General features: G+C 60.1%; 8 protein-coding genes across 8 annotated transcripts; all 8 read left to right on the top strand.

The window, feature by feature from the left end:
* Positions 1 to 48: 48 nt before the first annotated feature.
* LSCM1_00182 (uncharacterized protein) lies at positions 49 to 543 on the top strand (the record flags this gene model as incomplete). The annotated part of the gene is made up of 1 exon (XM_067317835.1): positions 49 to 543. One exon carries the CDS (start codon positions 49 to 51, stop codon positions 541 to 543), a length of 495 nt encoding a protein of 164 aa, XP_067173940.1.
* A 1,496-nt stretch (positions 544 to 2,039) lies between these two features.
* LSCM1_00181 (uncharacterized protein) lies at positions 2,040 to 4,739 on the top strand (the record flags this gene model as incomplete). Its single annotated transcript, XM_067317834.1, has 1 exon — positions 2,040 to 4,739. One exon carries the CDS (start codon positions 2,040 to 2,042, stop codon positions 4,737 to 4,739), a length of 2,700 nt encoding a protein of 899 aa, XP_067173939.1.
* Positions 4,740 to 5,809: 1,070 nt separating this feature from the next.
* LSCM1_00180 (uncharacterized protein) lies at positions 5,810 to 8,074 on the top strand (the record flags this gene model as incomplete). The annotated part of the gene is made up of 1 exon (XM_067317833.1): positions 5,810 to 8,074. One exon carries the CDS (start codon positions 5,810 to 5,812, stop codon positions 8,072 to 8,074), a length of 2,265 nt encoding a protein of 754 aa, XP_067173938.1.
* Positions 8,075 to 9,127: 1,053 nt separating this feature from the next.
* Positions 9,128 to 9,448, top strand: LSCM1_00179 (uncharacterized protein; the record flags this gene model as incomplete). The annotated part of the gene is made up of 1 exon (XM_067317832.1): positions 9,128 to 9,448. One exon carries the CDS (start codon positions 9,128 to 9,130, stop codon positions 9,446 to 9,448), a length of 321 nt encoding a protein of 106 aa, XP_067173937.1.
* Positions 9,449 to 11,737: 2,289 nt separating this feature from the next.
* On the top strand, positions 11,738 to 13,267 carry LSCM1_00178 (uncharacterized protein; the record flags this gene model as incomplete). Its single annotated transcript, XM_067317831.1, has 1 exon — positions 11,738 to 13,267. One exon carries the CDS (start codon positions 11,738 to 11,740, stop codon positions 13,265 to 13,267), a length of 1,530 nt encoding a protein of 509 aa, XP_067173936.1.
* A 1,419-nt stretch (positions 13,268 to 14,686) lies between these two features.
* Positions 14,687 to 16,327, top strand: LSCM1_00177 (uncharacterized protein; the record flags this gene model as incomplete). The annotated part of the gene is made up of 1 exon (XM_067317830.1): positions 14,687 to 16,327. One exon carries the CDS (start codon positions 14,687 to 14,689, stop codon positions 16,325 to 16,327), a length of 1,641 nt encoding a protein of 546 aa, XP_067173935.1.
* Positions 16,328 to 18,129: 1,802 nt separating this feature from the next.
* On the top strand, positions 18,130 to 23,673 carry LSCM1_00176 (uncharacterized protein; the record flags this gene model as incomplete). Its single annotated transcript, XM_067317829.1, has 1 exon — positions 18,130 to 23,673. One exon carries the CDS (start codon positions 18,130 to 18,132, stop codon positions 23,671 to 23,673), a length of 5,544 nt encoding a protein of 1,847 aa, XP_067173934.1.
* A 608-nt stretch (positions 23,674 to 24,281) lies between these two features.
* Positions 24,282 to 27,086, top strand: LSCM1_00175 (uncharacterized protein; the record flags this gene model as incomplete). Its single annotated transcript, XM_067317828.1, has 1 exon — positions 24,282 to 27,086. The coding sequence occupies one exon, from the start codon at positions 24,282 to 24,284 to the stop codon at positions 27,084 to 27,086; it is 2,805 nt and encodes a 934-aa protein (XP_067173933.1).
* Between the last annotated feature and the right edge of the window lie 133 nt (positions 27,087 to 27,219).

The following is a 27,219-nucleotide window of genomic DNA, read 5'->3' as shown; positions in this document are numbered from 1 at the left end:
ACGGTGTCGCGAGATGTTGTCGTGACGCAGCGTCACTGGCACGCAGACATGCTCGAAATCCAGGCCTACCTGAACGCGCTGGATGCCGCACGCGCGGACCGCGCCAACGCAGGACTTCACGGCTGCGCTCAGCTCTGTAGGCAGCGCATGGAGAAGGCCATTCATCTCCTCACCAAGCGAAGTGTCAGGGAGGCAGACGCGGTCGCAGAGCGTACGCGGCAGGGTCTGACGGACCAGCGGCAAGTGCAGCAGCGCATCCTTCGCAAGCGCTGGAGCGAAAAGATGCTGGTGTACCAGCAGAACGCCTCAGAAATGCTAGCGGCTGTAAAGCAGCGGTACAATGCAGAATCCGTGCAGGGGGATGCGCACACATACACAAGGGACTGTGCGGCGCGCGTGCAGGCCATTGCACGTCCTCTTTCCTGCTCTTCTGAGGTACAACACCTGCAACGTAAGCTCCAGCAACGCTTGAGGCAGCATTGCTATCGGGAAGCGGGGCTGGTGGAGGCGCAGATAAGCCGACTGGTGGAGCGAGAGCACTGAGGACATCATCGGACCTTCACCCAGCATGACGTGCGGCGACTGCATGTGCTGCAGTCGAAACAGGCAGCGCAGCTGGCCCCAGTGAAGGTGGCGCATCGGCGCGAGAAGCAGGAGATGCCCTAGACTCGCCGCGCAAACTCGGCTGCCATGATCCATCAGCGTGCAGTCGCCCTAAAGGCCGTGGAGGCACGACGTCTACTCCTCCACGAAAAGCGCTCGAGCAGCTTGGAGGGCGTACCGCAATACCGGCATGCTGGACCCGCTAGCAGCAGGGCGAAATCTGATATGACTCCTGCAGCAGCTCTGGGTATTTTGCAAGCCGCCGCAGCTGAGCCAGTATCGCTGATCGAGAGTTGTGCAGCGTATAATGGATTCGCGCAGGCAAACGACCTTAGGTGCTCGTTGTGGTTTCTATGCGGAGGAGGGGGAGGGACGGGGCAGGGCAGACGTCGAGATGCGCTTCGCTCTGCTGCTGGCGTTGCTGTCGACTGTCGGCAGCGCCCGCGGACCGTCTCTACCCTTTCTCGTCCACTTCGCTTGCCTTCTCAGGCACTCTCGGGGTTTCTCCGCCTGTCTCGTGCTCTTCCGAGGGCCATCCCACTGAGTAACGTTGCCAGTGTAACGCCCTCCTCCCTCCCCTCCCAATCTCTTCCCATTGTCGGGGCTCGCTCACACCCTCTCAGTTCTCTTCGAACTCTTTCTCTCTTTCACCCTCTCTCTTTCGGTGACGTTGTCTCTGCTCGCCTGCCGGCTACTACACGTAAAAATTCACCGCTCCTGCAGCATCTGCTCGTGCTGCCCGTGCTGAGTGAGTCCGGGCTGATGGCGCGATCGCGTCACGTAGGCACACCTCAAAAAAAAAGCGAAACCTGCAAGAAATAGAGATAGCGCGTATAATGCGCATGCGACACGCATTTACTCCGGGACTCATACTTCTGCTTCGCCGAAATGCTGCTTGCCTTGTTGGAGGGTGCGCATGTGGCTCCAGTCCTCTTGGGTCGATATATCGGCTCCACTCGCTCGTGAGGTCGAGGCGACGGTGACACTTTTTGTGCTCTCCAGTGTATCATCTCTTTTCCTCCTCTGCCGCGCTCTCTCCTGGGAACTGCTGGCACGTGTCATGCGATTCGCCCTTCTCTCCCCCTCTTCCCTCTCCGTCTCGTTTAGAGTACAGCGTTACCGTTGAGGGGGACTCACTATGAGCAGGTGCGCACCCGTCTCCGTTCTCTTCGGTCGGCTAGATTACATTATAGAGGTGTGAAGGCTGCACGTCTCTGGTCTGGGTCGTTGGTTGCACGCACCAACATCCACGCAAACAAACACACGCACTGCGCGGGGCGCGTGCTCGCCAATACGTCCTGGACGACGTGCTTGGCGCACAACATTGCAGCGGCCCCCTTCCACTCTTCCCCTTTCCCCCTTCAGAGGGACACAATTACTCTCGCAAAGGAACATACACACTCATTGACAAGCAACAGAGTGTGCTCAACGCAAGCATGGGCATTGCCGGCTTCTTTTTGTGGCTGCAGCGATGGTATGGTGATTGCATCGACAACATTCCCCAGGATGTAGTTGATGCTGCCTTCAAGGGCCGAGCGCTCCCTCTCAGCCACGCCAGCATGTACTCGTACGACAACTTTTACGTGGACATGAACGGGCTAATTCATCCCTGCTGCCACGACACGGCGCCGCTGCCGGAGCCAGAGAACGAGGAGGAGATGTTTGAGCGCATGTTCGATCAGCTTGACCTCCTCGTCCGTGTAGTGCGTCCCAAAAAGTGCCTCGTGCTCTGCATCGACGGCGTCGCCCCGCGTAGCAAGATGAATCAGCAGCGTAGCCGTCGCTTCCGTGCCGCAGATGAGCGCCTAGAGAGTGATGCCATCCTGAACGCCTGCGCAGACCGCATCGTCTCGGAGTACAACCTCCCCCGGCCACGCGTTCGGGAGCGCTGGGACCACAACGTCATCACCCCATCCACGGCGTTCATGGAGCGCGTCGCACTCGCCATTGAGTGGTACATTATGAAGAAGCTGAACGAGGACGGTGAATGGCGCCACTTGACGGTCGTCTTCTCGGACGCACACGTGCCAGGCGAGGGCGAGCACAAGATCATGCAATACATCCGTGGCCTGCGCTCGCAGCCGGGGTACGACTACAATACTACCCACGTCATTCACGGCATGGATGCGGATCTCATTTGTCTCGGCCTGTCAACGCATGAGAAGCATGTGTGCATCTTGCGCAACCAGCTCACCGAAACGTTCCAACCAGACCACAACCGCTTCTGCTACTTCAACCTACGCACGTACCGCGAGAAGCTCATGAAAGACTTCGCAAACATCGAGGGAATGCAGTTCGAGCGCGTTATCGACGACTTCATCTTTCTTTGCTTCTTCGTTGGAAACGATTTCTTGCCGCACGTGCCGCTTGTGTCCATAAAGACGCGTGGGATCGAGCTGCTACTGGACCACTATGTGCGCGACTTCGCGCTGCATGGCTACTTGACGCAGCTGGGTGAGGTGGATTACGCCCACCTGCACGTCTTCCTCATGAACTTCGCCTTCAAGTGCATGACGAAGCTGACGAAGGAGTACTTCGGCGTCGTCCGCGCCAAAGAGCGCGCGAAGCAGCATGTCGAGGAGCGCGTTACCAAGACAGAGGCGCAAGTATCGGAGGTGCTGGGGACATTGCTGCCGGATCGCAGCAATGCGCAAGCGGTCAGTGATGCGTTGCTGGGGCTCATGTCCGCTGTGCGAAAGGAGCGGGCCCGTCTCGTGGTGGACAAGCAGCCGCTTGCCTTCTCCTACCTCGACAAGGCGTACCGCGACGCTTACTACCGGCACAAGTTTGGGTGGGACCCGTCGAAAAGCCGTGCCGCCTTCGAGAGCCAAATTCGGCTCTGCTGCGCCGAGTACCTGCGCGGGATGCAGTGGGTAATGCGATACTACACAAAAGGGTGCCCGTCGTGGGAGTGGTATTATCCGTACCACTACTCCCCGTTGCTGCAGGACTTGGCAGCGTTCACAGCGACGGTCAATGTGGAAATGCGCATGAGCGCGCCTCTGCACCCCGTCGAGCAGCTGCTGGCGGTGCTCCCGCGGTTGAGCGTGCATGCCCTGCCTGAGGAGCTGCACGAGGCCGTGAACGACCCAAAGTCTGTACTGGGCAAGTTCTACCCCGCCACCGTCGACGTGGACTTCAGCGAAGCCAACTTTTCTTACCAGGGGGTGCTGCGTATTCCGTTCATCAACTGCGAGGCGCTCAGCACCGCGTGCCGGGAGCTCGTCGAGTTGGAGGAGGACTTTGGGAGCACCTTCCTCTACTGCCATGAGTCTACCTCACTTGCAAAGCAGTTGGACACGCTGACCGGGCCGAGCAACAGCTCGTTGCCGCTGGCGACCGGCCTGGCACCCCCCGTGGTGCCCATCCCCGCCTCGGTGGCGTCGACGATGCCGATTGCCGGTCGTGTGGGGCGCTACGAGGCGGAGTGGCCTCGACACGAGGAGCTGCAGTGCCCCGATCCCGGCATGGCCAAGGCGACGCGCTACGGTGGACCCATTAAGGAGAACCGCGTGAACCAGTACCGCTACGAGCTCAGCACCCAATCCGACTACCGTCCCGTGCTCATGGGCGAGGAGAAAGCGACCGCCAACGCGGCGGCAGCCGCATCAATGACATCCAAGCAATTAGGGAAGAAACAGTCACCTCAGCCGCACCACCAGCGACACCGCAGCGTAAAGCACATCGCTGAGGGTAAGGGCGCCAAGCGCGAGAGAAGCGGTAGCAGACTTGACGACAACGGGGATAGGCGCAAGCGTCACAGGAGCGACGGCGAGAGGCAGCAGAATGGTGAGAGTCGGCACCGTAGCAAGAACCGAGACGCGCACGGGGCCTCGACCTCTCAGCCGCATTCCTCATGCTCTAAACATCGATCGCGCGGCGATGATGGTGCTCGGCGCAGCGGGCGGGCAAGGGCCTCCTCGGCAGAGGGGAACAAGAAGCGCGCGCAGCATGAGACGCAATCATCTGAAGGTACCCGTAAGGGCCACTCTGCAAACACGTCGTCGTCATCGCAGCGCGCGAAGAAGCGGCGCAAAGCAGAGAAGGAGCCGCAGCCGTCGGCAAAGGTGTCGTCGACCAAGTCGTCGCAGCTTGGCCATCGACAGGGTCGCACGGAAGAGAAGAAGAGTGCTTGACACTCCCTCTACTCGAGAGCATCTAAGCTTGACGGCATTTGTCTCGATTATGCTTGCGCAGAGAGACCCATGTGTGCGTGTGTGTGTGTGTGTGCAGTGGCGTCAAAGCTTCTCACGCGCCCTCTTTGTTGTAGTAAGTTGGCAACTTCGATACGCGGCAACGCTTTCAGTCGCCCAGGGGCTTGTATCTTGTAGGCCGGGTAAGCCCCCACTGCTCCGATTCTGCGCGTCAAGAAGTCATTGCGCTGATTTTCCTTGCCTTACCGTCTCACAGTCTTTCTCGATCCCCTCCCACCACCGCAGTAGCGTCGCTCCCGCCTCATACCCGCACCGCTTTTTCCTTGGACTCGGTAAGAGTAACTCACGACGAATCGGAAAGCAGCAACAGAGACCGAAAAAAGAAGCTGCACGCACGAACCGCCCGGAAGGGGTGAACAAACAGCGCAGATGAACGTGCTGGCACGTTGAAGATGTAAAAGCGGTCGCTGCAAGGCTGCCTGGACAACACGGGCATTGCACGAGTATGTTTGCGCGTGTGTGTTTGTGTGTGTGCCCATCGTTGCCGGGCAGCCACCATGTCGATACGTTGTTACTTGCAGACAGCGCCATCGCCGTGGAAAGCGCGTGCCATCACGACTTGTAAAGCCATCCCCCGGCTCACCATGTCGCAGTCCTCATGCCAACCTCATCCGCTTGCCTCGTCGCTCCTTCTCCATGCGCCTCTGCTCATCCCCCCCCGACATCATACGGCGCGCTCTCCGTGTGCATTTCACGTCGGCCGAAGTTGCCTGGACACCCTCATTGACCATACGTTGGTAGCAGCGCGCTGACTTCCTTGTCCGAGTGGCTTGTGCCCACCCGCTTCCCTTCCCTTCCCAAACACACACTCGTACGCACGCACACGCGCACCTGTTCTTATCATGCTGCGGTTTTCTCTGCCAAGGTGAGCCCGACCAACTTGTCAGAATTACCGGAAAGGCGATGAAAACGACGACGCCGGCCTTCCCTCCCTCTCTCTCTGCCTCCGCGTGCTCATCTCCTCGCATTCGACCATCCGTGTCGGCGAGACGATGCCGCTGATATCTTTTTCTTCCCCCCTCGCCGGTGGCGCGCGGGGGCCCACGACGTCGTCCATCGCCGCCTTCAAAGTGCGCGAGAAGCACGGGGAGGGCATGCGTCTCCTGCAAAAGGGGCTCGTCTGCGAGGCGATTCAGCTTTTCCAGGAAGCGTCCTTCTTCGACGCCGAAAACGTAAGGCCCATCGTGGCACTCGCTGAGTGCTACGTCTTGCTGTGCGACCTGCGGTCTGCCATTCGCTGCTATCGGCGGGCACTGTGGTCGCTGCACAAGCAAGAAATGGATAGCTACTGCCGCCACGCGAATGAAACCTCCACTGCCACTGCGGACATCGCCTCGGCCGCAGACGACTGTCCCGTTGACGCGCCGTACTCACCCGAGAAAGAGTCGCCGCAAAGCGATGGAGAAAAGCTCTCCTCCGCGCGCTCCTATGACGCCAAGGAAACTCTGGAAGCTCGCCTTGAGACGGCACAGTATTCCATGCCTGAGTCGTGCACCTCTCCCCGAAACGGCAGTCCGCCGAGGTTCTCTATCGCAGGCGTGGCAGACGTCCTGCAGCCGGCGGATACCGCAGCGCACTTCTCTGAGCACCACCGTCTTCTGGCGAAATCGGCCAGTGCAGCTGTGATCGAGGAGCCAGTGACCTCGCCGAGCCTACCAGCACCGTGCGCGGCACTTACCGCGAAGGACATACGCGAGCGCATTGCTGGAATCCTCGACGCCTTGGGACTGTCTCTATATCAAGTAGGCAGCGTCGAGCAAGCTCTACGGTGCGCCACCGAAGCCCTGGAGCTGCTGGACGCTGCCGCACAGGTAGGCGAAGGTGTGGATGACAACGTGCCCGCGAGCAAATCGTCTCAGTTCTTGGCGGAACCGACGATTGCGCTGCACCGCGGCGTCTACCTGATGGCCCTGAAGCGCGATGAGGAGGCGGAGGCGCTGCTTGAGACTCACTTCAACGTCTTCCCGCGCTGGCGCCCACAGTCGGCCGCGCTTCTGGTGCAACTCTACTGCAACCGCCAAGCCTTCCTCAAGGCACGAATGATGCTGGAGACGCAGGAGAAGCAGGGGGCAGGTGCCACAGACTCCGATCCCCCGACCGAAGTCGGCGGCAACATCCATGATGTGTGTGACGCACAAGGGAGCACCGCGGCCCCGACGACGCCGCGCCCCCCGCTCGCGCTGGGGTCACTGGCGGTTGCCAAGTACTTGTTCACCGAGCTGTACGCGCGGTACCGCGCGACAGCCCTCGCGAGCAACGACGAGGCCAGCATCACCCGCTGTCTCGGCATTTACTCAAGCGACGTTGAGCTGCTATTTCGCCGAGCCCAGCTGAGCCTTGCGGCGGGAAAGCACAAGCTGAGCATAAAGGACCTATTCCGCTGCGTGCGGGAGACGAACGGTGAGCACAAGGAGGCGATTGAAGTCATGACGATGGTGCTCTTCAAGATTGGTTCGTCCTTGAACGGCGAGGCCGAGATGCAGGACGCGGTCAGTTACTACTCCGAGTCGCTCAAGTGGCGCCCCGACAACCTGCTGGTGCTGCTGGCGCGTGGCGATTGCTATACGAAAATGGAACTGTTTGAGGAGGCGCTTGCGGACTACGAGGCAGTCCTTTGCTTTGAACCAGACCGGAGCGACGCGCGGCAGCGGATCGCCTCGTTGCACGACTTGTGGGGCCGCAAGCTCTTTGCACAGAACCAGCCGGAGCAGGCGGAAGCGGAGTTCACCCACGCCATCAACACGGATAGCCGAAACCCCGAGTTTTATTGTCACCGTGCACTCTGCCGCCTCAAGCTTGATCAAGGCCGCTATGCCCTGCGGGACGTGCTCTCATGCAAGGAGCTTAACCCAACCGCACCGCACCTTCGCGCATTTATTGCGCGGTACCTGGAGCCGGTGCTGCCACTCGGGGCTAACCAATGTGGCAAGACGCCCCACTCTGCCACCGCGCCAGGTGCCACGGTGCCTGCACGCGCGGCGTTGCCGCCACCGCACCAATCCCCTCGCCCAGTTTGCACACCGCCATGGTTTCTTGATGGCAATGGGCCGCCTGCGCGGCTACGGAGGCGTGGCAGGGACGCTCACAAGGCCTCCGCTCACTTTGCCAACGATGATGATTCGAGGGCGACCTGCGCGCTCCCCAGCATCAGGCTTGATGCATCGGCGCAGAAGCACTCTGGCTTCCGAGAGTCGGTGCAAGGATGCCAAGCGCCATTGCACCAACGCGAGAGGGGAGCACCTGCACCTGTGAAGTAGGTTGCGCACTTGTGCGTATGTGTGCTGCTTGCCGGTGCGTGTGTGCGGCGCTGTCGACGCTGCTTTTTACGGAGGACGCGAGATACAGGTCCTCTTCTACGCCGCTCACCAAAAGCAAAGGCCACCGCTGTCAGCGAAGAGGCAAGCGGCGGGCCTTACCGCGCCCTCGCCCTGCGCGGGGCTTTGTGCAGTTCGCCTCCTCTTCTCTCCCCCTCCGCACTCGTACGCATTATGTAGTCTATGAAATTGTGTGCCGGCGCCTCTCCCTTCTGCTGGCTTTTCTCCTTTGCGCCACGGCATCTGCCTGGAAGAGCCATCCGCTCCGTTTGAGTTGTCCTTCGGTCTCTCCTCCTCCACGTGCACCTGGGCTGCTGGTGTTTGTGTCGCACCCAAAATTCGTTCCGATTCTATGGTGGGCGGACCCACGCGCACGTGCAGAAATGGGTGAGGAGCTGCACTTCCTTTGGACGGGAGACCAGCGGGTCCTCACAAAGGCGCTCATGGGGTGTGCTGGCCTTCTCTGCTTCCTGCGGCCAAGTCGGCAAGGCCGTGCTCATCAGCGGGCCTGCCCAACGGCGCGTGACGAGCGCGCACCGTCCTTGCTCAGCCTCTTTCACCCACGGAAGGACCTCACGGTGCGTACTTTCACGGGCATTGCTACCATGACGGGCTTGCTGCGGCCTTGCTGGCTGCTGCTCTCCTCTTCCTTCCCCTTTGCTGCTTCCACTTGACTTTTCACACGCTTCTCCCGCGTCGTCCTTTCACGAGACTGCTCTCTGACACACACACACACACGCACCGACGCTCGTCACGCTGTGTATTGCTCACATCAACGACGACGGCACTCAAACCAAAGAAGAGAGCATCGCTTAGCGCCTTTCTCCATCGTGGCCTCAGCCAACGTCCTATTGGGCGCACGTTCGCTGTTTTTTCCCCTTTTTTCCCCCTCTCTCTTTCTCGTCGTCTCCCTCTAAAGGTTTCCTCCTCTTTTTGTTTCCCCAATTCCTTTTCTGCAGTACACAACAGACTCCCAAAACGCGGAAGAGGAGAAAAATGTTTCGCCGTGCCTTGGGAGCGTCAGCGGGTCGCAGCCTTTTTAGCACCTCTGCGGCGGTGTCTCGCCGAAGCTACACGGAGCTGACGCACATGAAGTTTCCGGTATACTACGGCGCCGTTGGTGCTGTGGTCGGGTACTTTGTAGTGATGTGGGTTGTCTTCTTGCGCATGGGCAGCAAGAGCACCGCCCGCTCCGAGTTCAAGGACGACTACCTGCGTGTGTGGCGCCGCAAGCTCGGCACCGGCTACCAGTGGGCTGATGCCTGGGGCCCGCAGATGGACACCATTTTCAAGGAACTCCCTGAGGAGGTCGAGTAAGCAACGGCAGCGAGCCTGCAAAATGAGTATTTGCTATCGGGGAACGTCAAAAACGAACAGCAGGAAGACGACTTGCACCTCAGCTACTATTGTAAGCGTTCCCGCTTCAGTATCCTTCAGGGGCGAATTCACTGACATCTTTCTTCTCTGTGCTTCGCGTCACCTGCCACCGCCGCGGCGGAGAGGGGTGCCGCGTGCGTGTGTACCTAGGGAGCTCGCGGCATGCGGCCACGCCGTGAGCCAGAGTGCGCTTCCCGCCCACCCATTATGCCTCTTGATCACTTCTGTGAAGCGCTGAACATTGGTGCGCCTGTGAGATTGAATATTGGTGAAGTGGCGGACATTGGCGCCTCTGTGTGCTTCGAGGCGCTGCGCGCACGCCCCCTTTCCCCCTTTCCCCGCTTTCTCTCTCACGCCTGTGCAGACGCGACTCATGCCTGCTGCTTAGGAGGTGTAGAGAGGCTGCCAGCCCAGCCCCACCGTTCCCATTCGTTTGTGTTCTCTTTGTATTTAGTGGACAAGATGGAGCAGAAAAGTGTACATTTACACAGAGAGAGAGTAGGGGAAGAGCCCCGTGTGCTATTGCTATGTCTGCGGTCCTCCTGTATGCTGCGGCTATACATCTCTGCGTGTGCGAGGGACCCTGATGTACGTCATAGGGGGCGCTCCCTCTTCTTCGTGCCCTGCCCTGTGCTTATCCTCTGTCGCATCTACCCACCCAGACACACACGCACACACGCAGACACACATATACCAACGCACAAAGCAGAAGCGGTCATCGTAATGTGGTGCATTACCGGCAATGCTTCTGAGTTTTGATGTGTGTGCTCTTCTGCCGCTCGTTCGCCTTTGCGCCTGCAGATGTCTCTTTTTTTCTCTTTTTGTAAGTATAGCGAACGGAGCCGACTGCAGCATTACCTCCGTTGTATGGCGCCTAGGCAGCCATGCAGACCACTCAGTGCCCTTCTCCCCTCTCCATCCGCGAGGGACTGGCAGCGTCCGTTACTGCTGTGCGTGAAACGCTGCATACGCACGGGGACGCAGACCCAGGTATTGTTTGTGTGTGTGCGTGTGCGTGTGCGGAGGGGAGTCGCGGATGCCGGTCGGGCTGAGTGTCTCTGTAGGGTTTCTCTCTTTCCCTTCGTGCACGTGTTCTCTTCTCTCAGTTTTATTGCTTTTCTGTATTTCGGTGATGGTATGGGGCATTAACTGTGTGCGTGTGCTACGCCTCCTCTCGCATTGACACGGCGCACTGGCGACGCCGGCGTGCGCATTCACGTGAGCGCAAAAATGAGCACCAAACACAAGCGAAGACACAGATAAAAAGCGAGTCTTCATTGCATATCAAACAGAAGGCAGCGTGGCTGTTACAGGAGGGATCTCTCATGACGGTTGCGTCTCACTTCTGGACGCGTACCCCCCCTTTCCTTTGTAAAAGGGATCGCAGGGGTGGGGTGGGGCAGGGTCTCATGGAGCAACGCAGAGAAAGGAAAAGGGAAGCAATGTAGGGACGCGCTGCCTTCTCTCTCCCCTCCCGCATTCACTGCAGTCGCAGGTGCAGCAAAACGCGGAGCTTGATGGACATGGCGAGGGAAGGGGTGGGAAAAGAGTGCTTGCTCTGAACGCGTCCCCTCCGCTCTTCGTGAGCGGCAATCCACGTCGCAGTGATGTTTGCAGCACCGTGCTGTGTCAACGTTGCTGCTGCTCCCTCTTTTGCTCTTTCAGGGCTGCGCGACAGACAAACCCACTCACGAGCATATCGTGGTCGCTCCTTCCTTAGCTCGTTTCTTCCTTCAGAAGAGACCCCCAGTATATATTTCATCTTTGGCTAATTGACCACACCCCCAACATTTCCTCTTCGTGCACCACCTCTCTTGGCTCACCTGCGAACTGCGTACATCGCCGGCCCTCTCAAACCCACTCACTCTCGTACCAGTCTCGAAAGGAAGCGGCGGGAAGAAACCGTAAGCAGAGAAAAATTGTGCGCGTTGGGTGCCCTCCACCTCTGGGCTCGTTATCAGGTCAAGCGCACTATTTTTTTTTGAGGGTGAGGGTTTCCCTCTTTACACGTCTCTCGACCTCAGCTTGGGGGCAGCTTACCTAAAGGAAGACGTCGCCCATCAGGCGGGTGTTCACGCTCCCTGAGTGCAGGTATTGCCCTCTGTACACCCCCCTCCTCCTGTAGGGGCATGGACCCTGGTGGCACCCCGCCCACCTCCCACTGTGGTTGCATCCAAGAGGAATCTACCCGAAGCGAAACTCTTCGGCCCCCTCCTACTTGACCACCCTATGTCTAAGCTTCTCCGCAGGGTTGGTGGAAAGGGCTGGAAGCCCTTCGATTGGGCGAGCGCGGCGCAGTACGCGTCAGGTGCCGCGCCCATGATGAAGGAGCCGGCTTGCTACATCAATGGCTCATGGGTAACAAGCAGTCTGTCGGCCAAGGTAGTGAGCGTCGAGGACCCGTGCACGGAGCAGATCATTGGCACCATTCCGCACTTGGGCTACGCGGAGACGATGACCGCGATCGAAGCGGCCAAGACTGCATTTGAGAGCTGGAGGCAAGTGATGCCGCCTCGACGCGCCGCGGTGGTACGGCGCTGGGGAGAGCTGCTGCTGCAGCACCGCGACATCGTCGCAAGCATTCTCTCTCGAGAGTCCGGCAAGGTCATCTCGGAGGGAAATGGCGAGGTGCTGTACGCGAAAGAGTTCGCCGAGTGGTACGCTGGTGAGGCGGAGCGGGTCTACGGCGACATCATCCCCGGGCCTCGCCCAAACGTGCAAACGACCGTCTTCCGGGAGCCGGTGGGCGTAGTTGGCATCATCACACCATGGAACTTTCCGGCAGCGATGATCACGCGCGCCGCCTGCGGTGCAATCGCGGCTGGCTGCACCGTCGTGCTCAAGCCAGCCGAGCTCACCCCGTTCACGGCCATGGCGCTCGCCCAACTCGCCGAGGAGGCCGGCATCCCGCCAGGCGTCTTCAACGTCGTCACTGGCGATGCCCCCAAGGTCGGCGATGCGCTCCTCGAGTCCTTCGACGTGCGTAAGATCTCGTTCACAGGATCCACCCATGTCGGCAAGTACCTTTACCGTCGGTGCGCCGAGACGATGAAGAGGGTCGGCATGGAGCTCGGCGGCAACGCGCCTTGCATCGTCTTTGAGGATGCCGACCTGCCGCGCGCGGCTGACCAGCTCATCGCCGCAAAATTCCGCAACGCGGGCCAAACCTGCATCTGTGTGAACCGCGCGCTTGTGCAGGCAAGCGTCTATGAGGAGTTCAAGAGCCTCGTGGCCGATCGGGTGCGCGCGCTGAAAGTGGGCAACAACTTCGACCCCTCCGTGAAGGTAGGGTCCGTGATCGGACAAGCCACGCTGAAGCGCATGACTCGCGTGGTGGAGGATGCTGTGGAAAAGGGGGCCACGGTAGTGGTGGGTGGTAAGGCGCTAGCAGGCAGTGGCTACTTCTTCGAGCCGACGCTGCTTACGAATGTGCCGCACGGTACAGCGATGTGCTGTCATGAAGAGCTCTTTGGTCCTGTTCTCCCCCTCGTTTCGTTCGACACGGAAGAGAATGCAGTAAGGATGGCCAATGACACGCGAGCTGGGCTGGCTTCGTACTTCTTTACGAATGATTACCGCCGTCAACACCGTGTGGCGCGGGCGTTGCGCTACGGTATGGTGGGCGTGAACGACAGCGCACTATCCACTCCGCGGGCTCCGTTCGGCGGCGTCAAGGAGAGCGGGCTCGGCCGAGACGGGTCCAAGTACGGCATTGAAGCCTTTGTGGACATCAAGTACGCCCTGTTTTCGACTGTTTAGGGCCGTCTCAGCAAGGAAAGAGGGCAGGAGAAAGAAAAAGGGGGCAAACTGCTGAGGTGAGTCGCGTGTTGCAGCTGGCATGGCGCGTATTCTCTCATGACTTTGTTGTTGCTAAAGCTTACCTGCGCTTCTCTCGCCGTGCCGCTGGTTTCGGGCAGGCTGCACATATTTCGGATGCACTCGCACCCTAACCCTCCTCTCTGACTGCGCAAGTCCTCTCCTTTCACGGCTAATTCTGTGCTTCTGCGCTCCTCGTCGACACGAGAGGGACGTGTCGACACATCCACAGGCGCGCCGCACCCTCCTCTCCCGCCTCTTGCACGCATCCGCTGGCTTCTCCCTTGTTGCTCTGCACGTCTTCTATTACCCCGTTGGCCTCCCCCTCCTTGTCGTGCACTCTCTCTGTTAGTTGTACATTTATTCTCCGCTCTCGAGCGTTCCAATGTCTTTTCCGTTGCCCCCTCGCGCGTCCCTCTGCTCTGTGGCAGTCGCCGACATTGAACCTTTGCTGCATCGCTCCCCCATCGTCTTCCTTTTTTTTTTTCACCTCCTCCCTTTCTCGCACATGCGTATATGGGGAGGCGAGTGAGCTGCTCGTTTGCTGCAGAACAACATACGCTGTGATACGCTGAGATGCGCGCACACACGCTTACGTATGGCTGTCAAGGTTAGGCCCTTCTTCGGCGCGCACGTGTGTGTGTGTGTGTGTGTGTGCAGGGGGGGAAGCTCCCTCCCGAGGCACCTCTCCTGCTTATTCAGCTCCGAGCTGCACCAGCGACCGCACGAAGCGATGCGTCAGCGCTTCTATCGAATTCACACTGGCCACTGTGCCATCCTCTGAATCCCGGAGGCGCAGTGCAGCCTTGCGTTTCACGCAATCCGCTCCCATCTCAGTCCGCCCCTCTGTTTATTACCATTGCTCGGACGTGTTTACTCCCTACGAATGCTTACCATTCCACTGCTGCTTCTCATCGGATAGTCTTTTCTCACTCTTACCTCGGCCCTGTCGAGTCATCCCTCTTGATGTGTCCAACCTCGCACAAATGACTGCACCCCCCCCATCCTCTCCCACTCCCCTCAGACGACTCTGTCTCTAGGGCTTCTATCGATGGCTCTCCCGCTCAGTGGTAGCGTGCGCTACACAGCAAATATGCTTTTACTTCACTCTTATCCTCTCTTCTCCTCTTGCCCGGCGACTTGTCGGCTACACGCACGACAGTCTCTCTTATTGTCTCACCCTTTCATGTAAATGTGGGCACCCACGCGCCCTTCCCCTTGAGTGTCCCTCATCAATCGCTTCTGCCCCTGTCGCCTCCGCCTTACGTCGTCCTCTTTCCGCTCGCTGGCGCGGTGCGGTACTCACTTTGTCCCTCCCCCCTCTCCTCCCCACAGCGACGCGCCCCCGCGTGTGGGAGTACGATGCCGCCTAGCTCATCACGCTCTGTGCCAGCGCTGGCTGTGGCGCTGCTGGTGGCGATCGTGGTGTGTGTCGAACCGGGCCACGCGCTGTGCCCCTCCAACGGGAACACCCATGCGATCTACGTCACGTCCAATATGGGCGACAACATTTGGTCTTTTGACACGCTCGGCAACTACCTCGGCTCTGTCATCAACAAAGCCTCGTTGCCACCCGGTGTGCAGGTCGGCAAGCTGCGCTCCATCCGCTTTGGCCCGGCGGGCCACCTCTACGTGTCCAGTGCTCAGGGCTCCTACAGCCGCGTCTTCGCCGTCAGCGGCAACGGCCTGCTGAATCGCACAATGGAGGAGAACTGCACCCGCGACTACCTCTTCACTGTGGTTGAGCAGGACAAAACAAATCCCTTTCTGGATCACCCGTACGACATTGTCTTTCATCCAGCGACCGAGGATATGTACGTGTCCAACCAAAACTCGGTGACCGTGACGCGGTACAGGCGCGACCCGACGGCGGACGTGCACCCGAAAGCCAGTGCTGATGGACTGCAGCGTGCCTACTATCCGGCCTGGAAGCCCACCAAAAATGTGAAGGCTGCCGTAGAGTCCAGCGAGGAGGTGACGTCAGTGGAGGGGACGCTGACGACACCAAAGGATATCACAGACAACGCCGGCCTCTTCGCCTCATCGTGGAGCGCCTCCTACTCGATGAGCTCCGTGCGTGGCCTCACCATCTCGCCGCTGCTGCCGCGCGCGCTGGTCGAGGGCGCGGACTCTCCTGGCCTCTTCGCTGTGACAAACGAGTCGATGATGTACTACCTGCTCGTGTGTGACGTGTCACGCAACACCGTGCACGTCTTCGACGCCGAGAGCGGCGAGCGTCTCTTTGGCCTGAACGTGCCGTCCCCGATTCAAGTCATGTTCCCGAGCCGCTACTACTCGGACGACTCGTCTTCGCTGTCCGTTTCCGCCGCTGGCGTTCTCATGCGCAAATACGACGTGCCGTACTTTTACGTCACGAGTAAGGAGGAGGGCATGGCGTACATGGTGCGCTTCTCCTCCCACCAGGGGAACTCGAACGCCAACGGCATGCTGGGCAGCGGCTTTGGCGACCGGGCCGCCCGAGCACATCGTCTCTACACCATCAACCGTCCAATCCCGCTGCATGCAGCGAGCGGCATCTACGAAAATCCCTCACGCGATGTGTTGCTCATCGCCGACCGCAACGGCCGCCGCGTCTACTCCTACGCGTCTCCGTTTCTGACCGACTACACCAACGGCTATGGCCCTTCTCCGTTCCTCGGCTACTTTGTGAAGCACTTGCCGGATCAGCCGGAGTTCATCATGTCGGCGCTGCTAGAGCATCAGGAAAACATCCCATTTTGCTACGAGCTGAACGGGGACGGAAAGTTCCGCTACGTCGCGCTGTGCACGGCAGCATCTATCTGGTCTGTTGCACTCACGCTCGTTCTCATCATTGTGCCGTCCTTGTTCGTGTTCCGCCAAATCCAAAACTGCATGCAGGGGCAAGCATACCACCAGCAACGCCATCGCTCGCTAGATGAAGAGGCGCTCGACTTGTATCGAAGCAGCAATAGCTCGCCGTTACTTGCGCGCCAGGCACCGAACTACGGATCTGCTAAGTGAATACGGCTCACGGCGCGAAGCGACTGAGTCGAGGGAAGCGCAAAGGTGCGCCATGGCACCGTGCGGGCTTGCTCGACCCTCTGCCCTCACTCCTTTCTCCGTCACTCGCAAACACAATTCACCCGCCTTTCTCACCCCCAAAGCGCTTCTCCTGTTTTTTTCTTCTAATAATTACTGGAAGGTGACAGCAGCGCTGCGACGCTGAAAGTGTTGCGAAGGCGCCACAGGAAGAAAGGGGCTCGCCTGGTTGTGTAGTGGCGTGTGCATCCCTTTCCCCGGCTACCTCCTCCCTTTTTACTCCATCAGTCTTGTACTGTTACTACGCTGCATCAATCGTATGCTCCTCGAATCGTGCGTCTGTCCTCTCGCTGTAAAAGCAAACACACGTACATACGTACACAAGAGAGTAGAGGGGAGGGGGGGATGGGAGCAGTAGCTAAGGCGACGCTGCCATTTTCTACTGCGGCATTGGCGTCGACGGAGCGAAAAGAAAAAGACGACAGATGTGTCAGGGAAAATGTGCGTTTGCGTGCATGACTTGGGGAGGGGGGGCGAGGCCGGTGTGTGTGTGCGTGTGTGTGTTGAGGGGGGGATGCGCTTCTCTCGGAAGAAGAACAAAAAAGAGAACGAAAAGGTACCCCCACACACGCACAACGCATGGACAGCACGAGGGGAGAGAGAAAGAGAGAAGAGAAACGGAGACGCGCACGCGGTGCGTTCTCACGCGCCGAAGACGGAGTCGAAGGAGAGAAGGACGGAGGAGAGTGTAGGCTTAGAAAGGTGCTATAATTTGTTCTTCGTTTAAGAAGGTCGAGCCACGCCAACGGAGCACAAGAAACGGCGTCACAGTGACACACTATAATGGACGGCTGCTGTTGCCAGCGTCGGAGTGGTCTTCTTTGTGTGTGTGTGTGCCGGGTGTATTCTGTGCATGTGCTGGTGCACGTATGCGTGCCTGAGTTGTTGATGGAGGACGCTTCTTAAAACCTTTTACCGTTGCGGTTGACGCTTCCACTAATCCGCTGGACCCCCCTTTCTTTGAAAGTTTTCGACACTTCCTCTACTCGTTTTCTGTTTCATCTCCTTCGCTCTCTCCCCTCTGCAGGGAGGAGGGGGGAGGCGAACGAGAAGCTTAGCAGAAACGAACTGCACACAGACGAGGCAACACAGATCAGCCACAGCGGAGCAGCACACCTCCCCTTCTTACGCCGAGTGTGCTTGTTGTACTCCGCGCCGATGCTGTTTCAGGTGCGATGATGCGGGAATACATGCCGGAGCCATCCTTTCTCTCTCTGGCCTCATCGGGTAACCACCGCGACTGCTATGCTCCTCCTTCTTCCCATACAGCGTCATCCGACTCGTTCATCTTGCACACCCCGTGCACTGAGCCTGTGTCCTGACCTCTCTATCTGTCTCTTTTTCTCCTTGCCCACTGCCTTTGCAACAACGTATCATCGGCGGCTCTCTTCTCTCTATACTTCATGAAATGTATCGGTGCTGCTGCACTTGCCTGCCAGCCTCCCGGACTCGACGACTGTGTGACGCCGCTTCCAGATCCGAAAAGGGCCATGCACACATCTGCGTGAAACATCATCGAGAATCACGCGTGTGACCGAAAACAACAACAACAATCGTGAGGACGCGTAGCGGGGTCGCCTACGCGAGACAAGAGGGGGTGGGGAAGGCCGCACTGTGGTGCAGTACTTCTCCACAGCGACAGGAAGACCTCCGACATACGCCCTCCCTGCCTCTCTCTCTGTGCGTGGGTTTCTCAAAGCGCGCTCGCAAGGACGGTAGCGGCAATGCATCGTTCTTTTGGAATTCGCTTCGAGAAGTACACCCGCATGTCGGGCGCTCAGCAGCACTCACAGCCAGCACATACATCCTCTTCATCGGCTACTCGCTCTCCTTCTGTTCTTGGGTCGTTGATGCGTATCCGGAATCAGTTTCATCGACTGCGACACGCCCAACAGCGACAGGCGATCGCCATTGTGTCAGCGCGGTACCGAGCGCAGGCAGTAGTGTGGAGGCCAGCCTCCACTCCTTTGACAGCAGGTCAGAGCGCTGCTGACGACTCCGTTGATGAAGAGGAACGCGGCGACGCCGCTGACTCCAACACCTCGTCCGCCCTCCAAAATGCCATTATGCTTTGCACCGAAGCGCTCCGGCTTCTGAACGGCGAGGTGCGCTGCAAAGATCATCTTTCCGATGTGCCGCCGGACTCTCCTGCGTACGGGTCAGAGATTGGCAAGCTGCTCACCACTGCCGCAGCCTTTGGCGCCTCCACTAACTTTCCTCGGGTGACGCACGCACTTCGCTGGATACAGCTAAATAAGGAGCGACTTCTCACACCGCGGCAGGTGATGTCACTTTGTATGCCCCTGACGAGCTTGCCCGACGGACCGACGGCTGGGTTAGCGTTTGTGCTTCATGAACTTTACGAGCCTCTACTATTGGCGCTACAAGAAGTGGCCCCAACCTCGCCTGAGCCGGCTGGGGAGCCGGCAGATGGCGCCTCCAGCAATGCTGCAAATAGCGTGCAGCAGCACCTCATCGCTATTACGTCCGCCATGGGCATGGTGGCAAAGTGGTCCAACCTGCGACTCAGCGGCAAGATGCAGGAGTCGGCCGCGCCTTCGTTTTCGGAGGTGCACACTACAGCCAAGTCTGATGCAGCGACTGAGGAGCTTGAGAAGATGCTGAGGATTGCCGAGGCGTGTGTGGTGGCGCTTAGGCGCCAGAGTGGCTGCTGCAATCGCAGCAACTCCGATGAGGCGTGGGCAGTCATGGCGCCTCTCTCCCCGCCCGACGTGCTGCAGTGGATCCAGTGCCTCCACGGGCTGGAAAGGATGTACCTGGTGGCAGAACCCGCGCTGGGGCTCTCCCGTGAGCAGGTAGAGGCGGCGTCGCGGCGCATTCTCACGTGCTACCGTGCCTTGCTGCCCTTGGTGCAGCGCACTCTGGAGCTGGCCGGCGGCCGCGGCGGGGCAGTCGCCGCTGGCAGCTCCACTGCGAGCAATGGTGCCTTGACTCTAGGACTGGCTGCCACAAGTGTCCGGGTATCGGATTTAGCGGAGCTCATTCAGGTAGGGCTGCAGCCAAGTATGGAGCCCACCCATGGGGGGCTGATGCTTTCCTACGGCCTGCAGGCGCTGCCTGGAGCACTGACCTCCGCCACGGTCAAGGATCTCAGCGATGCTGTGCAAGTCGTGAACAAGGTTCGACAGCAGCGACCCTCTGCCCTCCCTGCAGCACTGCTACTCTCTATTCAAGCAGGCATTCGCCCTGCTCTCTTTCTTTTGCGTGAGACGCACGCCCTGCAGCTCCGTGCGTCTGACTGTGGCGTTCTTTTGTCGAGCCTCTCTCGCTGGGGGGAGGTGCCAGGGGTAACAGTCAGCGCGGACATCGTCGAACTTCTGTCCCAGCGCTTTGGCGAGCAAGTGCACGGCGTTAGTCCAAGTCAGCTTGTGCCTTTTGTCGTATCTCTCGCTCGCTTGGAGGAGAGGCACCTCCAGCCGCAGCGCGACGGTGCGTCTGGTGAGGCCGTCGAAGGTGCCGCTGGGCTCGGCGAGAATGGGACGGGTGACGGCGCCCAGCGGTCTGCCTTGGGCGACGCATGGGAGCCGCTAGGGGCTGCAGAAGACAGTTCCACTTTGCCACCGCTCCGCACACCGCCTTGCCGCGTTGCGGCCGCGGCGCACTACCGCTTTTGCACCACTTCGCGTGTTATCGCGCAGTGCGTGCAGCGCGCCATTGCCCTGGCCGGTGACAGTGAGACCAAGAGCGAGTCGACGGCACCGCCGCGTCTTGCCGCCATCGATGCGGCTCACCTACTAGCGTCCTTTGTGCAGCTATGCGCTCCGCAATGCGTGGACTTCTTCAGCACGGTGGAACCGCTGCTCGCATCCGCCATTCGCGGCAATGCCGAGTCGCCGTCCTCCACCTCCGAGGCGATCCGCCTACACGTAGTCGCGGGCGACGCTGTTCAACGATTCGCGCGGGACGCTGTGCGGCAGTGTGAGCCAACGTCGGCACAGCACTCAAGCCCTATGAACCAGGAGACAAGGGAGGAGGCTGCGGCTGTCGTGGTGCACCGCGCCACTGCCTTATTAGCCGCAATGTCACGCAGCCTTACGAAGCTGGTCTGCGATGCTGCGAGCTCGAAGGATTTGGTCCTGGCTTGCTCGCTGTTGCGCCGCCGACTACTGGGCAAGCGTGCAGCGGCAGATGCCGGAATGGGGGGCGGGGGTGGTGCCCTGAGGTACTCGAAGAACAGCTCACTGAGTACTGCCGCAGTGCGCGCGCGAGTAAGAGCGTCTCCGCGGTCGTGGACGCGAAAAGAGGCGAGGCTGGCGGCCGCCTTCGCCGCACAAGCAGCTAAAGTGGTGCCGAAATGCAGAGGCACAGAGTTGGCCACACTTGCAAGTGTCACGTCGTCCCTGTTCACTGCAGGTGCGCTGTCGCGGCCCGCGGCCCAGCAGTTCATGCGCGCCGTGTGGGTCCGCTGCGCAGACGGGCTTGCTGTCGCCCCGAGTGGCGCGGCTGCCGGGTCGAAGGCGGCCAATGCGCTTTCGCTGAGCGTGGATAACTGCAAGATTCTCATGGACGCGTCCCGCTCGACCCGCACGTTGCGGACGGCGCCACCCCTCCTTTTCTTGGAGGCGCTTGCGGCCCAGTGCGGTGAGCTCCTCAAGGAGGCTGGTGACTCTGCCGAGGGTGAGGCGTTCTCCGAGGTCGCGCGCGGGACGGCTCGAGCATACGCCGAGGCCGTCTCAAATCTGCGCCGCGTCTCGGACCTGGGGCGGTCACTTGTGTCGTACTTCGGGTCTCTGCGGCTGCCTCTCGGTGCGGCGGGGGAAGATGCAGTGATACGGAGCACGCCCTGGCGAGAGGCTTTTGTGTCTGCATTGGAGTCTTACCTCGAAGTTGTCCACTCTGTAGTGGAGGCATACGCGACGGAGGCTACGCTGGCTGAAACATGGTGGGCGGAGCGGGATGGCGGAAGTCCGCCACCGATGCCACTGGAGCTGCTTAGCACCACCGCCCACGTGATGGCGCAGATATATCGACTGGCGCGCCGCGGCGTCGGCTCCACGAAGCTAAGCAGCAGCGTTCCGGAAACGGTGCCGGCCGTCCCTGACGAAGTGCCGAACGCCGAGGGCGACGTGATGGACGGCAGCTTCATCTTGGATGGCGCCGGGGAGACGACCCCGCCCGAATTGAGGGGCAAAGTGCTCGAGGAGGACGGGGAGACTTTGCCTCTTACCGTTGCCTCACCGGAGACGCTCTCCACTGCCACTCTCGACGAAGCAGTCCGTGAAACTCTGGGACTTTTAGGCGATACCATTGCGGTTCTCGCCAGGCAGCGGCAGCGGCTCTGTGTTAGTCTCTCTGCCGGTATGCCAGAGGGGTCTGCTGCGGACGAGAAGAGCGGGCTGCTGCCAGCTGCGCCGGCTGCTGCATTGATGCAGAACGCAAAGCATCTCCTGATGCTTTTGCAGGCCTTCGAAGCAGTCCAGTACACGCACCTGGATATGCTGTACAGCATCTTACCGGAGCTGCGCGGGTGCGCTGAGCGGCTTGACCCATTGGAGTTGTCTCTGCTCATTCGCGCTCTGACACAGCTGGGCGCTTGGAACAGCCGCTTGCTAGGCGCGCTTGCTACCGCCGTGGCGTCCAAGATGGATCAGTGCGAGTTGAGGCAGTGCTACACACTACTGCGGGGACTTTGTCGGTCTGGCTGCATCAGCCCAGAGACGTACGTGGAGCTGCGGTCATCCCCACACAAAGACTGGGACTCTGGCTGTGGAGATGCATCGAGCAAGGCGGCGGCGCAAGAACCGTTGCAGCGTTTGGCGGAGAACACGCTGCGCCGCCTGGACGCATTTGTGCGCACCAGGGATGCCTTCATGTCCCTGGCGCGGACGGCTGCGGTGGCGGAGTTGGTGGGCGTATTGAACGCCCTGCGCTTCTTCCACGCGCCGCCGCCGGCGACGCACGACGCCTTTGTGGTGCTCGCCATCCGAAGACTCGCCTCTCAGTATCAGCGTCTGCCGCTTCGAACTGTTATTCAGCACGCGATCACGCTGCTTGACGCCGTTTCGGAGCTCCGGAAGCCGGAGCAGCGTTGTGTGTCGGCGCAGGCCTTGTGGACAGTGCTTCGCCGCGCGTTCGCGTTGCCCATAGAGGCCGCTGCGCCGGGCGCTTCGGCACAAGCTGTGGGCAGCGCGCTCAGTGGCGCCCTGCACCTGCATGCGTGCTGGGAGCTCACCCGTTTCTCCGCGTGGCATTCCCTGCAATACGGTCAAGCGGCGACACGAAGTTTCTTTTTGCCCTTCGCCGCCCTGACCACTGAGCGCCCCGGGGTCAGTTGCGCAAGTGTGACGCAGGCTCGCCTTGGTAGCCTCATTGAGGACCACGCGTCGGACGTCGCAGCGGGTGCAAGCTCGCCTACGCCTCCTTTGACGGCCGCTGACAGGGCTGCTCTCCGCCGATACGCGCTTCACGCCTCACCGTGCCTGGTGCGCGGCGATCGCCAGCTCGACGCCTACGTGCGGGCACCCCTGAAGCTCGCTCGCTTGATCGCGGACGGTGACCCGGCGACGCTTGTTCACGCTGCCACTGCTGCTGCCGCACCGGCCGCTCAAGCTCGGCGGTGCATTCGGATGCTTGCGTGTCTTCTCCGAAGCGACCTGTGGACTCCCTCCATCTCCGCCACGACGCCCGATGCTCAGTTGCTGGCAGTTGCGTTGGGGCGACTATGGGGGGTGGCTGGTCTTGATAGCCTCGTATGCCATACACCTGATGCCTTCTCGAGAGAGGAATTGCTGGTGCTAGCGGCTGCTGCTGATCGTGCGCACCGGTACAGCGCAGATGCCGAGACCTTGAAGAAAGCCTGCACTGTGGCAGTGTGCCAGCTGTGCACGTCCACGACGGAATGGCGTTTCCCTGCCGCTGTGGACGCATGGATGCTGTTCGCCACGCCCTTAATGGCGCGCTCTCCGTTGCCGGCGACCTCGCTGCCAAGCTGCAGCGACGAGCTCTTCTCGATGCTAGTGACGAGCGGCGACGTGCTCGTGACGAGGTTTGGCCACGCACAACAGTCATGGGCGACAAGCGGGGCGCGCGTGCTGCCGGAGCTGCTGCGCCTGTTTCTTGGCCCTGCACAGCTCAATATGGCATTGCTGCATTCAGTGGCTGCTGACGGCGACACGTCCTCTGTTGAGTTTCACAGCACTGCTGTTGGCGCTTCTGCCGCACAGACACGCTTTGCTGAAATTTACAAGGAACTCCTCCGGCTCTTCACCTCGTGCCTTGCGGGAACTCATGGAATGGTGCGCGGGTGAGTGTCGTGGCGAGTTGGTGTGTATGGAACCCCTTGCGCTGAGGTCATTTTTGTGGGTGGGGGAGGAGAGCGGAAAGCGGGGATAGGCGTCCGCTCTCCTCCCCCACTCTTCGCTTCGCCCCTCTTCCCCCCTTATCGAGGTTGAGTGCTTTTTTCTGTTCACATCCTAAAACGGTACGCACACGCCGTGTGCGGGCAACGGAAATAGCAACAACACACACCAACGCATAAGGGAAAATGGCCACAGCCACGACAGATAAAGGGTGAGGCAATGCCGGCCCGCTTCCTTCCTCTTGATGATTCACAATCGACGCGTCGCATCTGTTTCTCGCTAGACACCTATGTGTGTGTGGGTGCGCACCGCACCCACACCGCGCGTTGATAAATGACGCGCACTTAGCCGTATGGCGTCTAGGCCTGCTCGGCGCAGATCCTCGTTTTCTTGATTGACTGTGTTCATCCTCTCATGCGCCTCTCCTCCCTTCTCTGGCAGCACTGTGCGCCGCTTCTCTTCTGCCATTTCTGCACATCGAGGACGGAAGAAGAAATCAACACACATAACAAAACGAACAACAGAAAGCAGCGTACCTCACACGCGCTCTTCTCAGCATGGCGGCAGAGTCCGCGACCCGCGACACTGGCGAGGAGGTATCGCTTATGCGCCAGCTGGAGCTGCTGCTTGTGCCGCTGCACCACCGCTTCCGCTATCCGCTCCCCATGCCGGCACACCTCGTGGTGAGCGAGGGGGATACCGCCGCTGCGCTGACACGGGCTCCTGTGTCGCCGGCGCACGCCGTCGCCATGGTGGCAGGCTCATCAGATACTGAAACGGCTGCGGCCGCGGGGCCGCAATGCACTTGCGACTCGACTGGACTCCGCGAGCAGCAGGAGCTGGGGCAACTTCATCGGTCTGCTCTGCGAGTGGTTGAGGAGCATGTGCCCGACCTGCGATCTTGGCAGGCGCGAGTGCAGCGCGGCGCGACGCAGGCAGGAAATTGCTATCAGGTACTTGAGCAGGTGCGGAGCAGCGTCTCCGCGATGCAGCGCGTGACGGAGTCGGTGCAGGAGCAAAGTGACCATCTCAGTCACAACGCCTCCGCCATGATGGTGCGCAAAGCAAAGCTGGAGCTTGTTCGCGACGCCTTGGAGCAGAACTTAGCCCACTTCACGCACATCGACGACCTATGCAGGGAAGCGGGAAACCCATTTCTGAAGCCCGGCTCGGCGCGCTTCTCCACACTGCTGCAGGACATCGCCAAGGAGATGAAGTTCCTCTCCACGAACGCACAGTACAAGTCTGCCAAGCCGTATGCAATGAAGCTTGCTGTGGCGCAGCAGACGGTCAGCGCGGCGTTGAAAGAGGCAGTGCGGACGTCGTTTCGCACAATGGAGCTTGAAACACTGTCCTCGGCAGCGTTTCAAGCCGCCACGCAGGTGTCGCAGGAGGGCAGCGCGAGCCCAAGCGACAGCCGCATCACCGGGACTCCCGCATCGCCGTCGCTGCTGCTGCGCCCGCATGACGTGGCCGGATCCTTCGAAGAGTTTCTGGCCTCTGTGAACGACGTATTCGTGAAGTCCGGTGACAACTTCATATCGCTCCGGCGCATGGCTGAGCTGCGGCAGGGCGGCTTTGGCTACACCGGAGCGGAGGCCTTTGGGGAGGAGATGGTGACCGCGGGCGGCCGACTGGAGGAGGACCCCGGCATGCGGGAGGTAATGGATTCCTACCGCGACGCGCGCGTTGGCGTCATGGTGCCGCTGCTGCGCTACTGGCTAGCGCTGTGGTATTACCTCGACGCGCAGCAGAGCTCGCTACCCGACCCCAAAACGCCTGATAGCGTCGCTGTTGCCGCTGCCGCTGCTGCTGCCGTGGGGGCGAAATCGCCGGCTGACAGTGACGCTGCGCGGCAGCAGCTGTCCGGCGTGGCAGAGGCGCACACTCTTCCACAGCTGGCTGAGCACATATGCGGACTGCTTCAGCGCTCACTGGCGGCAGAGTCGGATGTCCTGACGCGGCTGTGGCTAAGGGACGACATCATCTCCCACCTTCTTCCACGGCTTGTGCCGAGTATTGCCGAGGAAATCTACTGCATGTTCCGCTCTCGGCTGCTGTGCGTTGACGACGTTGGCGAGCTGGCCCGCACAGTGGAGAGCATTCAGCGTGTAAGCTTACTCCAGAACACCGGTGTGCAGGACTCGCAAGCCGTGTCGGACCTGTGGGTTCGTCTCATCCAGGATACGCAGGAGCGCCTTGTCTTCCGCACAAGCGTCTATCTGCGACAAACGGTGTCTCGCTGCACCCCTACGCGCGAGATTGCCCGCGTCTACCTCCGCTGTGGCACCGATGCGTACGCTGCTGAGCCATCCGTGCCGACTGGAGGGACTGGCCAGGCGCGAATGTTTTACATTCCTGGCCTCCTGCACGCGCTGAAGCTGCTGGAGTGGCTGTACCCGACGCTTGAGTTCTCTGTCTTCTCAGTGTTTGCGGAGGAGGCGGTGCACCACAGCCTCGACCTCGTCCGACAGCTGATGAAGCTCATGCGGCAGATGGACTCGAGCGACACGCTGCGGGATTCAAAGGCGTTCCTGTGCCAGATGGCTCACCTGCAGCACCTGCACGAGAAGCTGTCCCAAGTAGATGCGAACATCACTGTCGTGGAAAAGCATATCAGCTTAGCGGCACTCCGCAGGCGCCGGCTGGAAGTGGAGCAGTCCTCGCGAGAGTCGAAGAAGGAGGTTGAGAGAAACCTCATCAAGTGCAGCGAGCACCTAATGACAGCCATGTTTGCCTTCGTCACGAAGCCCGTCTCTGGTGCAGCGAAGAAAAACGAGGCGGAGCGCCTTCAGCTCGTCTCGGAAATGAAAGGACGCGCTGCCGGGATGGAGCGCATGATCGCTTTCTACGTCGAACATGGAGAGACCCAGCAAGATCTGATTCATCTGCTGCGTGAACGCGTTGCAGAGCTCGCGTGCGAGGTGAACGTGGACGTGGACGCGATTTCGGCGGCGCCGGTACAATTGACGAGCTTGGCAGCGTTTCCAGAACCTTCCGCTTTAAAGGCGTCGACTTCGCTGGTGATGGTGTCGTTGACTGGATCTGCCACGGAAAGTCCTCTGTCACGCTCTGTGACCCAGGTCACTGAAACACCTCTGCCATCCGCCACAGTGTCGCAGTCCGCAGCCACAGCAGCAGGGGATGCGGAGTCGGCCACCGCTACCGATCAGGCCGCGGCTTCGCCGGTCGAAATACAACGTGCCCCTCCAGGCTCTCCGATCTCTCTCACGGAGCGTGCGATGGATGCGTCAGGAGTGTCGGTTGCGCCCTTCTATCCTCCCCCCTCGACGCAAGAATATGCAGCAGCAGCAGCGGCTCGAGCGCGCGCATACCATCACAACGACACAGACCTTATCTAAACGATCGCACCCTCTTCCACCGCGGGAAAGTCACGGCAAACGAGGGGGGGTAGCGGCAGTGCTCAAGAGGCAACGGGCTTCCTTTACTCCTATCGCTACTTCAACTCTTGAGTGCTTGTGTGCCTGGTGCGCT

This window comes from Leishmania martiniquensis, chromosome 36 (genome assembly GCF_017916325.1).
Source record: "Leishmania martiniquensis isolate LSCM1 chromosome 36, whole genome shotgun sequence".
In the NCBI taxonomy this organism is placed as follows: Eukaryota; Euglenozoa; class Kinetoplastea; order Trypanosomatida; family Trypanosomatidae; genus Leishmania; species Leishmania martiniquensis.
The sequence above is the reverse complement of the archived record's forward strand: the minus strand, read 5'-3'. Positions and strand labels throughout refer to the sequence as shown.